The sequence below is a fragment of the Microchirus variegatus genome, assembly GCF_963457635.1.
Source record: "Microchirus variegatus genome assembly, chromosome: 11".
In the NCBI taxonomy this organism is placed as follows: Eukaryota; Metazoa; Chordata; class Actinopteri; order Pleuronectiformes; family Soleidae; genus Microchirus; species Microchirus variegatus.
This window is the reverse complement of record NC_139812.1, coordinates 25765008-25782921: the sequence shown is the minus strand read 5'-3', so window position 1 is coordinate 25782921 and position 17914 is coordinate 25765008. Positions and strand designations below refer to the sequence as shown.

General features: G+C 40.4%; 2 protein-coding genes across 2 annotated transcripts; one reads left to right on the top strand and one right to left on the bottom strand.

Moving 5' to 3' along the window:
* Positions 1-1660: 1660 nt before the first annotated feature.
* LOC310934019 (alpha-internexin-like) lies at positions 1661-5459 on the top strand (the record flags this gene model as incomplete). Its single annotated transcript, XM_083897632.1, has 5 exons — positions 1661-1993; positions 3369-3599; positions 3833-4360; positions 5020-5144; positions 5267-5459. 5 exons carry the CDS (start codon positions 1661-1663, stop codon positions 5457-5459), a joined length of 1410 nt encoding a protein of 469 aa, XP_083753758.1.
* Positions 5460-7868: 2409 nt separating this feature from the next.
* On the bottom strand, positions 7869-16190 carry pcgf6 (polycomb group ring finger 6). The gene is made up of 10 exons (XM_083897203.1): positions 15915-16190; positions 13727-13826; positions 12758-12854; positions 11442-11497; positions 11273-11332; positions 9859-9976; positions 9539-9566; positions 8424-8522; positions 8089-8175; positions 7869-7970 (listed from the first exon to the last, which is right to left on the bottom strand). Exons 1-10 carry the CDS (start codon positions 15981-15983, stop codon positions 7920-7922), a joined length of 765 nt encoding a protein of 254 aa, XP_083753329.1. The 5' UTR covers positions 15984-16190; the 3' UTR covers positions 7869-7919.
* Between the last annotated feature and the right edge of the window lie 1724 nt (positions 16191-17914).

Below are 17914 nucleotides of genomic sequence, written 5' to 3'. Positions count from 1 at the left end.
TGCGACCACAGGTCACTGGAAGACGAGGAAAGCCTTGGTGTACGTTGACCTCTGGTGGCAACGATTTGGAACTGCAGCTCAAAATACTGCATATTGTCTTTTTGATAAGATGTGACTGTAAAGCAGTTAACATTATGTGATTCAAATTCAGTTTTTTTAATGCATTTATTCAAGTTTAGAAATTAAAATTAAAATATAAATGATTCAAATTCAGTTTCTGGTGCCACATAATATTTCAGCCCATAGGGTGCGCTCTTTACAATGAAACAAGCTACAGGTAGCCTAAAGGCGCAATAAAGTGGGTAAAATCTGCATATGGCGCATAAGTGATTAAATTAAGATGGAGTTTTTTTTATAAACCACCATGATAAATCCCTCTAACTAGTTTTAAATTTAGAGCCTAGACTAATCACCACGTCACCGTTTTCCCACACACACGCACACACACACGCTGCTATCAAATAGATTAAACGCAACTTTATTTGGAAATTGCGCCACAGGAGGGCGATATAATCTGTAATTACGCGGCGCATAAAAGGAGACGCTGACATCGCACTCCTTCAGAGCACAATAAAGACGTGAGTAATGAAAGCACGGCTCTCTGTTAAACTCTGAACAGTTACTTTGTCTAACCAACGGGGACACGGACTTGAACAGCGGCTAACATTAGCGTCGGAATGCTGGTTATTTGTAGCGCTGCTCTTTTCCTTTAATAAACAGCATGCTCCAGTTCCACTGTAGGCGCGCTAACCGGAGCTAAAGGAGCTAACGCAGTTAACGGAGCTAACTGGTAAAACGGTGCCTGGACTCCGGACTAAACATGGCGTCATTCGCGTCTTTTTTCCGGTCAGTCTTCATGGAAACGTGTCGAGCGTTAACCTTTTGCAACAGCACTAATAATAATAATAATAATACACTAATAATAATAATCACTCCACCACCTCTTTTGACCTGTAGGGGTCAGGGCAGAGGAGCACAGGGAGCGAGTCTAAAGGATTTCACAGGACGGAGTCATTTGTAATGCAGACAATCTTGGAATTTAATGGAACTCACTATGAAATGATGAAAGTGGAGAAAGCCAAGATATTTATGTATAAAAGTGTGTCGGGAAAAAAGGCGATAAAATCCTAAAAAACATACGAATCAACTGCTCGAAAACAGAAGAACATTAATTAAAAACAAATTACAAGAAATTGGTTAAAAGATGAAAATTTGAGTCATCCCAAATTGGAAGGATCTTGTAAATGAGATACACGTAATGGACAAAATAACAATGATAATTAGATATAAAGTTAAGATATAAGATATATAACAAGTAATATCTCTAATGATTTGTAAAATATGTTTCTCATAGATATTATATATATATATATATATGTGTTTGTTGTTATGGTACCTAGTGCATATATTTCTGAAATTGTATCCTCTGACTGAAACCTTATGTAATTATTTGAAATTTATTTTCTGTCTGAAGAAAAAGATAATTAAAAAAAAAAATGTAAATAGTTTTAAATAGTATCTTAATATTACTTTAACCTCTGAGGCTCTACCTCCGTGTGTAAAATGGTTCGTTCCATTTTCCACATCCTGCTCCTTCATAAGCTCCTGTAAATCCCGTTAAGTCCCTCACACACACTTTTATCTCCGACTCACGGCAGAGATGAGCTACGGCGACCGATACACCTCGTCATCCTACCGGAAGATCTTCGGGGACTCTCCCCGGATCCCCGTCTCCTCCTCATCCTCCTCCTACTCCCGCTTGGGATCCACTGCTCCTCGTGTCTCCTCGACGGGGCTCAGGTCCACGATGGCTGCGTCCCGTCCCAGCTCGTCCTCCCTCAGCCTGACCCGGCGGGTCGGCCGGTTCTCCACCTCCTCCTCCTCCTCCTCCACCTTCAACCCGGCGCACACCGACTATGTGGACCTGACTCAGGCGTCTGTGGTCAACAACGAACTCAAAGTCGTTCGAACTAACGAGAAGGAGCAACTGCAGGTAGATTAGTACGGAATTTCTAACACTGAATTTTTTTGCATCGAAATTAGATTTTGAATTTTAAAAACCATCAAATTTCAAGCACTGTTTTTTTTTTTAGAAATAAATTCAGTGTAAAAACTTCAACGTCTCAAGAAATTCAGTTGCAAAAAATTCGATGTCAAAAAATTCAGTTGCAAAAAATTTGATGTCTCAAAAAATTTGATGTCTCAAAAAATTTGATGTCTCAAAAAATTTGATGTCTCAAAAAATTTGATGTCTCAAAGAATTTGATGTCTCAAAAAATTTGATGTCTCAAAAAATTCACTTGCAAAAAATTCAGTCGCCAACAATTCTGGGATCGATTGCTTTTCTCTGGTGACCCGGATATTAACTGACGTTTTTGCAAGTAAATTTTTTGAGACATCAATTTTTTTTTTTACACTGAATTTATTTCAACGTTGAAAAAAAAAAAAAAAAATTGATCTAATCTCGATGCAAAAAAATTCAGTGTTAGAAATTCGAATTCAGGCTCAGATGGCACAGATTTACTTCCATAGATTAGCATTCATTCAGTCACCGAGCATAGATAGTTGTTGTGATTTCCATGGTTTGTAAAAAGGTCGTCTCCTGAGCCACCATCGGCAATAGAGATGCGTATTCAAGGCAGATACCGCAACGTGTGGTGTTAATTTGGTACAAGCCAGCATGTTCCTTTAGTCCCGTGAAGCCTTTCCTATGAAATCAAAGACATTCTTCAGAGCAGCAGTTACCTATAAGATCTGCAAACCTCAACAGGGACTTGCAAGGTAAAAATCAAATAAGTTCCTGTGAAAACCAAAACGGCATGTAAATATCGCAAGAGACTGCTAACATATAGCGGCAACATGCAGCAGCATATTAGCCGGCACCACAGTGAGAAGCAAAGTAACGTCACGCCACCTCGTGGGCTGCCAAACTACAAATACGTCGTATCTTAATACACACAGCACGTTTAGACTCTAAATGGCCGATTTCTCGCCTCAAATTATCGTAAAACTGCGTTCCGTGACACAGAAAAGTGAGAAACAGTCACCGTTTCGATTCAATGTTATTCCGCTTCCACAGTCTTTCGCTCTCGGACGCCATTGCTCACTGTAGCCAAAAGCACAACAACCTTGCGTAGCGACCCCTACTGATCGGGCGGGAAATTGCAGTGCGTGAACCATAATATGGTGTACCGATACACTCAACTCTTGTTGTTGAGTGTATCGTTACATCCCTAATAAGAGGTAAATAGTCTTCAGTTGCCTACCGACTACGACCCAGACCACTGAGAAACGGACTCACAGACTCTATAGTATAGGGCACGATCGAGGCTACCGCAGCCGTTAACGTCTACTTACTTGCATCGCAGGGCCTGAACGACCGCTTCGCCATGTTCATCGATAAAGTGCGGCACCTGGAACAACAAAACAAAGCGTTGGAGGCGGAGATGGTGACCCTGCGGCAGAAGCAAAGCGAGCCGTCGCGCGCCGCTCAGCTCTACCAGCAGGAGATGAAGGACCTGCGGTCGCAGCTGGACGAAACGGGCAGAGACAGGAACCGCGTCCTGATCGAGAAGAGCAACATGGAGGATGAGCTGCAGGTACAAACGGGTTGTTGGGGTTTTTTGGTTTGAGAATTGGACAAGGTAGCCAATCCCTGTACTCAAGGTGCTGGTCCCATGCCCAGATAAATGTGAGGGTTGCTTCAGGAAGGACATCCGGCATGAACAAAACTCTGCCAGATCAAATATGCAGATCATCTGCTGTCTCCCTTTGACGGGGAGAAGCCAAAACTTGGTTCTCACCTTTTCTCTCCTTTTGTTTCACACTGTAGAGGCTCAGTATGAAGTATGATGAGGAGGTGAGCGTGCGGGAGGAGGCCGAGCAGACCTTGAAGACGTTCAGGAAAGACGTGGACAACGCCGCAGTCGTTCGCCTCGACCTGGAGCGCCGCGTGCAGGCGCTGTCCGAAGAGATCTGCTTCCTGACGAAGATCCACGACGAGGAGATCCAGGAGCTGAGCAGCACGATGGAGGTGCGGCAGGTCTCGGTGGAGCGCGACCTGGTCAAACCGGACCTCACCTCGGCCCTGAAGGAGATCCGCAGCCAGTACGAGTCCATCGCCTCCAGGAACCTGCAGTCGGCCGAGGACTGGTACAAGAACAAGTTTGCCAGCCTCAGCGAGCAGGCGACCAGGAGCAACGAGGCCATGAGGGCCAGCAGGGAGGAGATCAACGAGTTCAGGCGGCAGCTGCAGTCCAAGACCATCGAGATCGAGACCCTGAGAGGCACCAACGAGTCCCTGGAGAGGCAGATCACCGAGATGGAGGACGCACACAACGCTGAAGTCACGGTCATGCAGGCAAGTTCAAATTCATGGAACAGTTAAATTACAATAGCCTGACAATTATCCTCAGACCATAGCTCTTTCAAGAACTTATCTGCTTAAGTGCAGGCTTTTCTGTCTGCACTTAGTCATTTGCTACCCGCTGCCACTCATTTGTGAAGGTCAGATTTGCCTGAAACGCTGTTCAGTAATAGGATCGGAAGTTGGGACAACTCGCAGTCTTGAATTATGTCACGGCTTGAGTAAAGCTGCTGGCTAACGGCACACAGCAGGAAGTCACCGACTTGTAAGGGTAGGGCTGTTGCAAGAGGGCAGGCAGAGCAAGCAGTGACCTGAATTAGTATGTCCTACATTTCTCTGATGTCTCCGCTCCTTGGTATGTATTGTTGTCTCGGATTCAGGTGAAATGTGGTTGGTTTGGTCCAACGTAGGGTCCCCCAGGTCCCTCAAATCCCTTTGAAACATCCCACAAGAACTGTGGATTTAAGGCCCGATTCCTCTTTTGACAACTTAATCCAACAGATCTTTAATGTATCCTGTAGATTAACCCATGACCTGCTAATACCGATAGCTTTTAAAAGAAGGCCAACTTCCAAAAGCTAAGGCTTGCACACAGAACAAAAGACAAGTGATAACTTCTTACCTTTTTTTTGTGTCATCTCTGTTCATTTCAGGACACGATTGGTCACCTGGACACTGAGCTGAGGAACCTAAAGGGGGAGATGGCCCATCACCTGAGAGAGTATCAGGACCTGCTCAACATCAAGATGGCCCTGGACATCGAGATAGCCGCCTACAGGTTTGTGCGTTTCGGGACATTTTTTTTTTATTCGCGGATAAATCTTTCTTGAGACGCCACACACCTCGTTTTGACGGAGAAACCGTCGCGCTAACGTTTTTGTCTCTCTCGGGTCCCGCAAGGAAACTGCTGGAGGGGGAGGAGACTCACTTCAACACGGGGATGTCTTTCAGCGCTGCCAGCTACAGCTACCAGCCTCGAGCGTCTGCCGGCTCCTCCAGGAGCAGCCAGAAGGAGAAAGAAGGAGCCTTGAAGGAAAGCTTCAAGGAGATCGGCGAGGACAAAGACGAGATAGACATCAACTCCAACAACTGAATCCAGAGGCAGACAGATATATCAGAGTAGGTCGTCTAGCAGCAAGTTAAATTGTTAAACACGTTTTGAATTTTAACAGAGTCGGTGTCGATACCAGTTATACTAGATTATTCCTTGTTCTTTGGGGTGATATTTGATGTCTTGAAGCTAAAGAATACAAACTTAAACTTCTTTCCTGGGGCATCAGTTTCACCGATACCTCAGGATTGTTGTTTTAAACGGGATTGTTTCACCTACTCCTAAAAACATTAAAAATAAAAGTTTTTTTCCTTTTTGCGCCAGAGGAGACGGACGTTAAAGAAACCGAATGTTAGCTCCGTTTCTGTTGTTGCACCTTTTAATAAAAAAGTGATTGTTTTAGAGCCAGTGTTTTAGATGCAGTTCACTGTGATGAAAAATTACACAGTGACAGTTTGTTGTCGTCTTTAGTAAACATCGAAGAGGGTCACGTTTAAATAGTAGTAGTAGTTTGACTGTCCAGTTTGTTCACTGCTGCTACAACTAAGTCACTTCCTTGTCACAGCTCAAGACAGCGACCATGGATTGCACCAAGAAACAATTCGGTTGTGAATTAATTTATTCATTGTGTTTTACAAAAGTAAGCATAAGAAAAAACCTCATCAAAGATTTTAGTCGACATTTTAGTATGGCGTTAGTGCGCCCTCTGGTGACTCTGCAGCAGACGCACTCCACGTACAAGTCAGTAGCTTAAATCAACAAGATGTAAACGGGAGTTAAAAGACGTACTCTGTAGATCTCAATCTCCTTACACGAACACAGACACACAAAAACAAACCTTTGGTAGCCATTTTGTTTCAAGCCCTTTGAATCACAACGACCTGGAAATCACAGTGAACCCTTAAAGCTCTAATATGCTACATATGCTACACAACAACTTGTCTCAGTTAAGCACTCGTGTGAAACAAAAGTGATCGTGTCACCAATCATGCTACATAATATACAGGGCAGCAGCTAATGATTATTTTTACATTTTGGATTAATCGGTTGATTCATTTCTTCAATATTTGATTCGATGTTGGGGCCCATAAAATGTCAGGATTGTTTAGGGATGTTCACTTCTCTCACATGTCAAGTTTCATGCAGATCAGACAATGTTGGGCAGAAAGTTAAAAAAAAGAAAAGAAAAGTTTCATAACGCATTGTTTAACGATGTTGCAACGACCAGGGTGCAAAGTCGGATTCGTGCGACTAAAAACAAACTGTTATAACTTTGCAAATCCTGTTCCGATTTGAACCAAACTTGGATCGATGATACTCCAGCCCCGAAAACATCTATATGAAAATATTCAATTTCGGAAACAGTGCCCCCCCTAGTGACAACAGATAGAATTACATTTGACAGTCTTTCATGCTGCTCTAACAGGGATTGCTGTATCCACCTGAAACTCAATATGTGAGATCAGAGACCGTACAGGAAGTGAAATGCCCAAAACAGGAAGTAAAGTCTAACATTGTCCGATCGGCACGAAAATTGATATGTGAGACCAGGGACATGTCCTGAGCATGTCTGCAAAAGATGACCTCCCAACAGGAAGTGGAACACCCCGAACAGAAAGTAATGTCCAAAATTGTCCAATCGGCATGAAACTTGGTTAAACCATTTAAAATGTAAGACAATATGCATGTTTTTGCAAGTGTAAAATAAGCTGATTGTATGAATTGTTGTTTTTCCATTTCACCCAGATTGCAAAATTGGACAAATTGTCACTTTAACTATACTATTTTTGCTGGTTTCCTCGCTCCATATAACAAAGAAATCATTAAAACAAGACATTCGAGAACATCATTATTTCCAGATATGGGAAAAAATCTGTCAACATTTTATGGCCCAAACATCGAATCATTGAGAAAGTAATCTTTATATGCAGCTCTTTTCAAATAAACAGGGTCTAACATTTCCAACGGGTCCTCAAATGCAAACTGATGAGGCACCGGCAACCGGAACAATCACCTCCATAAAGTCACACTCATCTCAAGAACATTGGTACTTTAATGATATAAGTTAACATTTGTTTCCTGACGTCTTTTGAGGCAGAATGTTGCATAGTGGACCTTTAAACCATAAATATAGATATATTTATATGTGCATATAAAAGTGAGAAATGGCTCCCAGTTTCTGTTAATTCCAGTTAACTTCGACGTAACGTTGGAAGAACCAAACGGCCTTTTTTTTTTTTTTTTTAAACCCCACTTCTGAGGTAAAAATAATCTCATTTTAAACACCCCGGCCCTTCTGAAAAACATAGAGTGTCTGTCATTTTCAAGAGTTTGATTTGAACATTTGGTGCTTGACATTTAATAAAGGAACAGATAACGCATTCCAATTCCAGTGTTTTTTGTTTTTTTTTACGCAAACTGTTGTCGAACCGAACTGTCAAACGCACTAAAAACACACCGATGACTGACAGTTTTATTCCTTACGAAACGAAGCGTGAGGGGTCAAGAGTGGGCGGGCAGGACCAAACCAAAGTGCAGCACCAACAGACCGTCCTGGAGCAAAACAAATACATAAATAAATGAATGAGTAAATAAAGAAATTAAAAAGAGCGGCGAGACCATGGCGGCCAGCCTTCATTCGAACATCACAATCGACGGTTTATATTCTCACCTGTACGCCCTCGTTTCCTGCAGTGATTTGCACGTCCTTCAGAGACTGGTAGTGATCGAGAAGGTGATCGCCACAGACCACGTCCACCTGCAGGACAATTTAAGCGAGTGTCGGTACTAGTTGGCTTGATGAACACAAACGGAAGAGCTTTGTCACGTGAGATTTAATCAGATTAGGTCTGTCCTGAAGGAGACTGCTGAGATTCGACTCGAGCAGGCGTGTCTTTCGGCGCCGAGGGCATGTTTTTAAATTGTTTATTTAGATCATTTAGTCGTTTATTTGCCGAGAGATAATCTCCGCTAAGATAATCCAAACGCAACTCTGTGGTGGCTCACCTGACAGGTCGGACTCAGCTCCATCTTCCTCCTGATGAAGAGCTCCACGTGGCGGACGGTGGCTTCGCCGGACACGCGGACGTACGGCCTCTCCAGCGGCTACACACAGACGGAGACACAGAAAAATACCCATTTCTCTCTCAAACATGACTTCGCCGTTGTCTTCCTCTGATGAGCATAAGAGGCCACGGATGCAGGCAAAGCTGTGCTCACAGCACCCTCTGCTGGACAACCTTATTATTTTAAAACGTCCGACGTGTTTCTAGGCTGGATATTTTTAAACTTGGACGGGTTTTTATTGGTCTTAGTGAATCATCGGCTATAAAAATTAGTGCTGGGCCGTTAACGCACATTAATGCATGGCGTGTTTCCATGAGATGCATGTGACGCCATGTTTACGTGACTCCCGATTGTTAAAACGAGTCTCTTAAGTAACGCTATACTTTAAAAACACAGGCGTGTCTCAATGAGGCACGGAATAACGACGCACGATCCATTCGGGAAATCCATTCCACAGTTTACAGCCAGCTCACAGGCGAGCGTTATTGGCCAGGAGTTCGCCTGCAGGTCCTCTGCAGCTGACATCATCAACAATAATGGTTAGTGCTGTCAAACGATAACGCACGTTAACGCACGACACGTTTCCATGACGACTGACCAGAAAAAGACGCGCGTGATGCCATGTTTACGTGACTCCGGGTTGTTAAAATGAGTCTGTAAAGTAACGCAAAACTTTAAAAACATAGGCACACATACACAGTACACAGGTACGCTGGTCGACTGTAGGCACGCTAACGGAGCCAACGAATAATTGGTGTCTGGACTCACGTAAACCTGACGTCACGCGTGTCTTTTTCCGCACAGTCGTCATGGAAACACATCGTTAATGTGCCCGGCACTAATAAAAATGCATTATTATAGTGTTTGTTTGACCCAAATCTACAATTTTGCAGCATTAGCTCAGTGGAAATCTCTGAATAAATCCATATTGCATCAATTCAGGAGGTAAACAGCAATATAATCTAAAAAGAAACACATTCAAGTACAGAAAAGAAAAAAAAAATGTCAGGAAATGAAAAAAAAACATTATTTTAAATCACCAATAACGTTCTTACCTTATAGTTGTTGACGCCCTCTTCAGCTCTGGAAACAAAAAGAAGAGTCAATGTTGTACTGGACAATACTGCCACCTGCTGACAAGTCTACACAACTGTCCTAAAATGTCCTTTGTTTGAAGAGAGAAGGTCAAGAAAACAGCACACATTTTAAAAAATAGAAATAAAATAAAATACATGAACAGAAAAGAATAACTATGCTATGCTAACTATGCTTTGTTTTCTTTTTCTATTTGGAAACCTCGTCATGTTAACCTGCCAGCCTTTTCGAGAACACCTTAAATCACGACAGTAACAGTAGCCGTAGTCCACATCCTTACCCGACAAACTCCAGCAGCAGAGAGACGTCCAGCTCTGGGGGAAGACTGGTCACAGACGGAGGAGCGACGTCTTTCTTCTGCCTCTTCACTGCGACAGGGGGCGCCGAGGAGATCAGCGCTACAGAGAGAGAGAGCGAGAAAGACGAAATACAACATGTTTGTACTTTTATCGTGAAGTAGACGTGAAAATACGCAGACAAAAAAAGACGTTTAATCCCTGATCCCTGAGGCTAGCTTTACACGACAACGATCTGAACACAAACTGCAAAAGTGCCGTTGCGTTCCCACTTTCTATTTCGCTTTTAGACGAGCGTCATTGGGTGTGAAAAGTGTGTGACATTTGATGTAGTATGCATGCCAGGTGGCTAGGTGGCACTGTGAAGCACTGTCATACTGAAACATCCTTCTACTTCTCTCTAGTAGCCCACAGTCGAAAACCAAAACACTAACTCGGCGTAATTGCTGAATTGACTCCTGGACGGGTATCAGAGCAGCTAAGGCAACTTGAATGTCCGACTGATGGATATAATCCGACATATTTGTTGTTTGTCTGTACTGCACATGGATCTGACGTCAACGCGTACAAGAGGATAGCCAGCGTTAGCAGCTCAGAGAACACTTTTGCGTTTTCAACCGTTTAGACGAGAACGCAACGGTGGAGCGTTTTTAAGATTTCCACTCTGAAGGGTGGGTCCATTTTTTTGCGTTTTTAAGCCCCAAAAACGCAGTCACCGTCTAAACGAAAGGCACATTTGATAAAATATTTTGTCGGTTTCACCCGGGAGCGTTGCCGTGTAAAGCCAGCCTGAATTTGGATATCTGCCGATACAATTCCAATATGGATGCTCCGTTTGCTTTAATATTATTATCATCATTATTAGTGCTGTGCAATAGGACACGTTTCCATGAAGACTGACTGGAAAAAAGACACACATGACGTCATGTTGACGTGCCGCAACACCGGAGTCCAGGCACCATTTACCAGTTAGCTCCGTTAGCTGCATTAGCTCCTTTTAGCGCCTTTAACAGACTCATTTAGTCTGTTTATTAAATGAAAATAGCAGCGCTACAAATAACCAGCGCACCTGTGTACTGCGTATGACTAATTTTAACAATCCGGAGTCACGTAAACATGTCACACGCGTCTTTTTTCCGGTCAGTCGTCATGGAAACGTGTCGTGCGTTAAAGTTTGACAGCACTAATCATCATTATTGTTGATAATGTCAGCTGCAGAGGACCTGCAGGCGAACTCCTGGTCAATAATGCTCGCCTGTAAGCTGGCTGTAAACTGTGGAATGGATTTCCCGAACGGATCGCGCATCATTATTCCACGCCTCATTGAGACACGCCTCCGTTTGTGTATTATGAATAAAAAAAGTCCATATAGACGTGTGAGTTTTTTGTTTTTTTTACCTGGCTTTGGTACGTCCAATCCTCTCTTTTTGTAGAAGCTGCACATTTGTTCTCTTTCCACTGCAGAAAGAAATAAAAACATAAAGCAAAACACCATTTATTTTAACTCGTCTGACTGCGTAAAGTCATCACCAGACGAATCAATAAAGTCGGTAATAGTTGAACTTACGTTCCTCCAGGAAAGGAACCATTTTGTAAACTATATCCTGCAGTTTCCTGTCAGGTCTGCAGAGAAAACACAGGTTTTTAGTTTATAGTTTATTAATCACGATCATCAAGATACAGCAGTAATAAGTAAGGACACAGAGCTGTTGTTTGTGTGCTGTAATAAACACAAACAAACACCATGTCCCAAAAGCACTGCTTCATCCCACGAGGGACGTAAACGGGTTGTTTGCTACTCTGAGCTGTAAAAATCGACATCGTCAACAACAAAAGTAAAAAAACAAAAAAAGGAAGGATAACAGCAGCCCATAAATCCACTTCTGCATGATACAGCAAAAAAAAAAAAAAACCTGGTTGCCGTGACAACGTCAGTAAAAGTAAGACTTACAGAGGACCAAACGACGTAACCCTAAAAAATTATTGTCATGTTTTATTTAGGGCTGTCAAAAGATTAAAGATTTTTAATCAGATTAATCACAGGGTAGCTGTGGATTAATCACGATTAATCACGATTACCATTCGTAAATATGCCAGAAAAATTCAAATTTTCTCTTTATATTGTTGTAGGAACGGAGAGATAAATAAAGTATGTGAAAATATAAATGTAAAGAACAATAAAATACTGTAAATAACTTTTTAAAGAACCTATACAAACTTAGTAAAAAAATCAACATTACATTGTAAAGAACCCACATTATAAGACAATATAAATATATAGAAAAAATAAAATACTGAAATAACTTTAAAAAAAACTTTTAAAAAAAGTATACATTGCACTGTAAATAACTCACATTATAAACAAAATATAAAGTATAGAAGTTAAATAGTTTTCTTACTAAACCCACAGCAGGAAATTCCTCATCAGCACTTTTGAAGCACTGCTTCTACTAGTTAGCATTAGCGTCAGCTAGCATTCTGACGCTAATGCTAGCTGCTGTTCAAGTCTGTGTCCCCGTTAGTTAGACAAAGTAACTGTCCAGTAACAGCAGTCATTTACGTCTACCCGGAGCGCAATGAAAGTGAGAAAGTGCGTTAAAAAATGAACGTTAGCGTTAATTCCACAAATTAATCATCCTGCGTTAACGCTTTAACTTTGACAGAACCTAATTTTCTTTTATTGTTCGATTTTTAAATCACATTTTTAGAGCATCTGTACAGAAAATTTTATAAATTAAAGATTAGCTCCACATTTTAACAACATGCATTTTTGTCCAGTAGCCAATCAGCAGGCAGCTTCCTGAACGATTAAATCGATATTTTATTTGCTACGTAAAAAGTACCGTTAGAAAACTACGGTAAGTCAAACTCCGTCAGACTTACCTGATGTTGTAAAGAGGTTGTGTTTGGTGGACGACGATGCCACATGTTGGACACCGGTTGCTGGAGAAGAAGTGCTTCACGACACAGCTTTTGCAAACTGGAACACAATAAAAACATAAAAATGAGGACAGGATAAGTTATGTAGATTCTAATATTTTAAATATTCCTGTGACTTTTTTTTTTTTTGAATAGCTGCTCTTTGCTTTATTTTTTAAAACTAAATTGAAATGTTTATGGAAAAGAATACTGGATAATTTCTGAATATAATTTGTCAAATATAGATGCGTTTTCTCCCTTATCAATACATTTTAAGTAATGATAATAATCATTAAAACTCATTCATGCTTCAACGTAGTCATCAGTGTGGATGTTAACCTTTCTCATTTGAATTTTAAAGCTTTTGAAATTACCATTTAAACTATGCATTTGTATTTTCCCCCTCTAAATTTAAAACAACACAATTTTTTAAGTCTAATTTCCACTTTCATTTTCAGTGTTTTTAATTCTGAATGAACATTTAGAAGCTATAATATTCAATATGCTTAAATTCAACAACAAAATTTTAATTTTACACAAAGAAAGTCAATTTTTCTACAAATTTAGGGGCTTTTTAAGAAATAAAAGATCAATTAAACATATTTACTCTCATGAGTCCCCTTTTCTTTCTTTTTTTAAAGTAAATTAAAAAGCTAATATCAGTCAAATTCTAATAAAATAACACTTGCACTGGAGACGAAGCTCAATGTAGTCACATATGTGGATTTTCACACTCTTTTTTATTATAAATGTCAAAATTAAAGCTGATAAAGATCATTTAAAATCATTTATAGGTTAATATTTCCCAATATCATTTACCAAAACCATCTACAGTGATAAAGGGATCTGATTAGACTTGGTGATCCAGTTGTTTTCACAATCTTTTAAATTCTCTTAACATACATTCAGGGAGCTCTAACGTCAGTCACTTACACGAGTGCAGACATTCGGTGACGGTGGTGGCGTCGATGAGGAAGCCGCAGCACAGAGCGCAGCGTATGTACGGATAGAACTGGTTGAGCGGGAGCTCGGGCTGTGGACACGTTCACAGAGAACACGTTAGAGTGGGTTAGCGTGGAACAGGGGCACCACTTTACAACTGGTCACTGTGTACTTAACACCATGATACGAAGGCATTTTGGTGTCAGTGTTGATTGTACTCGGGTATTTCAAAACTTTTTGGACCAAACGACTCGTCAATTAGACGATTAAATAGATGATTATGAAAATAATCCTTATTTTGCAGGCGTATTGGTTCAACAAGTCAAATTTAAGACTTTTTAAGACTTATTTTAAAGACCGTAACGAATACAATTTAAGATTAAAAAAGAGACACAAATGAAAATTGGAGCCACAAATCGTTGAATTTGCACTTACCCATCTTGTGCAAGCAATTCGGCTTAGCTGTGCGCTTTCGTTAAGTTTTCTCCACTGCTATGCTAAGCTGTAACACACCGCGGCGGGCGCACAGCACGCTAGCTAGTGGTGCTAGAGGGCAGCACAGGTGGCCTACTTTAGTTCCATGTTATCGCATCCTCAAAAATCGAGACAGTTCGAAGCGAGACTGAAGTTTATACATGTTTTAATTAAATAAAAACAACGTTGATAGACCTTTTAAGACCTGTCAGAATTGTATTTAAGACCTTTTATGAGATTTTAGGAATTAGAATTTTAGACATTTTAAGGCCTTAAATTCAAATTATTTGATTTAAGACTTTTTAAGACCCCGCAGATACCCTGGAAATGCACATTATTGCTTCTAACTAATGATTACATTAATCTGTTGATTATTTTCTCAATGAACCGAGTACTTGTTTTGGTCCGTAATGTCAGAAAATGTTGAACTATTAATAACTTCAATGTCTTATTTTGTCCCACAATTCAAAATGATTCGGTTTTAATTATTTATTTGTCAAATTGCAGCAAAAAAAAAAAAAAAAGTATAAAATATATAAAAATATACACATTTCAGAAGTTGAAAAACTTATCAAGCTTGTTTTAATTACTGAAAAAACGCTCAAAGTGATTAATCGATTATCAAAATAGTTGACTGTTTATTAGTGCTAGGCACTAGGTTAACACACAACGCCTTTTCATGACGACTGACTAGAAAAAGACGCACGTGACGTCTCGTTTACGTCGTGCATTAGCTCATTTTAGCGCCGTTAGCGCGCCTACAGTCGAACTGGAGCAGTCTGTTTATTAAATGAAAGGAGCAGCGCTGCAAACAACCAGGGTACCCGTGTACTGCGTATTTGTGCCTCTGTTTTTAAAGTTTAACGTTAATTTAGAGAGTAATTTTAACAACCCGTCGTCACGTAAATGTGACGTCACGCGCGTCTTTTTCCGGTCAGTCGTCATGGAAACGCGTCAACGTTGACTCCGGTAAAGCGTTAACGCGCCCCCCAAAACTACTATTTATTTAGTAACCGATTAATCGTCACAGTTAAATAAACTATTTCTAATATCGTAAATATAGCGCCTGTGGAGAACCATGGATTTAGGCCAGTGTTTCCTAAATTTTCGACACAGGGCTGGGCGATATGGCCTCAGATCAATATCCCGATATATTGAGCAGCTCACCTCGATAACGATAAATGAACGATAAGTTCGAAGTTGCTAAATGACATCATCGCCTAATTTGCATAATTGACCATTTGCCTGATATAAGTGTCCGAGTGTCTTAAAGGGACATGAACATACAGGTAGCCTGTCTAATTATTTTTAATTATGGAGTGTATCGATAACGGCAAAATTACGTCCATTATCGTCATAAATTTCGACAACAATACATTTTCGATATATCGCCCAGCCATGGAGCTACTTTTCTATCAAGCTATCACAACAAGAGCTAATGTGTGCACTAATTTACAGTCGTTTCAAATTGTTAAACAAAATATAACTTAATTGTTAGCAAAATATACACGTAAATCTTTACTATAAGGCTGGAAACATACAAAAAAAAAATTGAGGGGACCCAAAAAAACTCTCTCGCGACCCATTTTTGGGCCCCAACCCGCACTTTGGATGCTAACAAACTGACTCGGACTATCGTGTGTAAAAGACGTTAAAGATGTCAGAGTTGAGTCAAATAAGTAATAAAAAGACAAACCGAACGTACCTCGTCCTCTGAATCGCTGTCTGAAATGTTCGCTTCGTAACTCCAGCGGCCGCACAGAGCTGAAGCCATTGCTCCACAAAATGCGTCCCTTTCACTTACGAACACAAAATGGCGGAATAAATGTTCGCAAAAAAAACAACAAAAACGAACGACTTTAGCGTCCGTCGCCGATACCTTTGCTAGCAGCAGGTGACTGTGCCGGGTAAGCTACGCCCTGACAACTACGTAAGCTACGCAAACACAGGTGTGTGCGCAGAACGTGGGTTAAAACTTACTTCTTCTTTGTTTTTTACTGCGTACGACAACAAACTTTGGCCCGCGTTAACAGCTGCAAAGACGCGAGACTTAACGCGAGATTAATTTACGTACGTAACTACTTTAAAAAGTCCTTTGTTGCAGCGACGTCAGTCACGCGACCAACTTCACTTCCCTCGCTCGTGTTGAGCGCGAGCGGCAAAAACACTCCAACTTCCGGTCGTGTCCCTTCAAAATAAGAGTGCAACATATACACGAAATGATTAAAATTCGTTTTCTGTGGCGTTTCTGTTTGATTTGGTTGAAAGAATGTTTGATAAATGCAAATCGTCACTGATAAGCTTTCTTGTAAAAGCGTATAATTTCTCTGTGAGATAAATAAAGTATCTATCTACAATTTTTAATCATATTTTTTATATATACATATATATATTTCAGAGACTTGTTGATTGATTTAATACATAGTTTTTATTTATATAATAATTTTGCTTCTTTTTTTTGCAGCGTTTTACTAACATTTAAAGAAGAAAGAAATGGCTTTAATCACATATGCTATATTTTTGATAGACGTTATGCAAAATATAATACTTATTTTGAAAACACCCAATGACGTATTTCCGGGAAAAGGTGCACACGGAGAATGAGCCGTTTAACCACGAGGGGGCGCTGAAATCACATCATATAAGGCCAACTACTGAGGATCATTCTTGTTATTTTATGTTAGTGTTGATTTCTGTTGTTGTCTTTGTTTTCGTCTTATTTCTTACTCTATTTGAGAGGTATCATAATAAAAGCCTCCATTTTCAAATGGTTTTCCCTTTCAATAATAACCCTTATTCTCATTACAGCGTCAAATAAAGTTGTCAGGCGACATGTTTGTTAGGTTTTGATTGTATTTTAGTGGGGTGAACTTCGCTCCCGTGTAGAATAAATCATTTGTTTGTGTTTGTTTTATTGATGGTGGACATTCCTGTTTAGGGCATTCATGTTACATCATCTCTTATCTTATCTTATCTTATCTGATCTGATCTTCACGTCTGAGCGGGGACTTTCCCAGACCCGGTCTTGTTGTTGTGTGAAGTAAGTTGTTATGGGTTTGTGCGCGTGACACACATTTTTGTGCAGTCGATTCATACCTGTGCGATTACTTCACACAATCGCAAAAACTTCACAGAGTCGCAATCAAACAGGGTGTGGACTCGATAAAGTGAGAGGGTGAAACCTGAAATGACTCCTAAACGTCATCTGCGATGCTCCTCAGAAGTCTCTTAAAGGATTTCAGGGGGAAATTAAAGCAGAACTATGCAGGATTATGGAGGCGGATTTTTAATGTCTGACCTTAAAACATGGGTTTGTCTTTAACCCTTTAAGGTACGACTCAACCAATTGGTCGAGCACACTTTAAGTCACTATATCTCATTGAACAAATGCCTTAAGCTGAACTCTTAATGTGACTTGTTCTGCATGTTTTTACTTTATGAATTACACAAACCAGGTTTTATTATGAACAGACGTCTCAACCGTTTGGTAGAGGCCTGTATCTGAAATACTGTAGGGTCTAATTTCACGTTATTGTTATCATAAGTAAATAAAATAAAATAATAAAATAATAAAAACTGCTTTTGCTTTTTTGTTTGGTGCGTACCTTAAAGGGTTAAATGTAAACAATACAAAGTAGAAAGAATCAACAAGGAGCAAATCTAGAATTAAAAAACATTGACCCAACGACTTTATCAAAACAACAG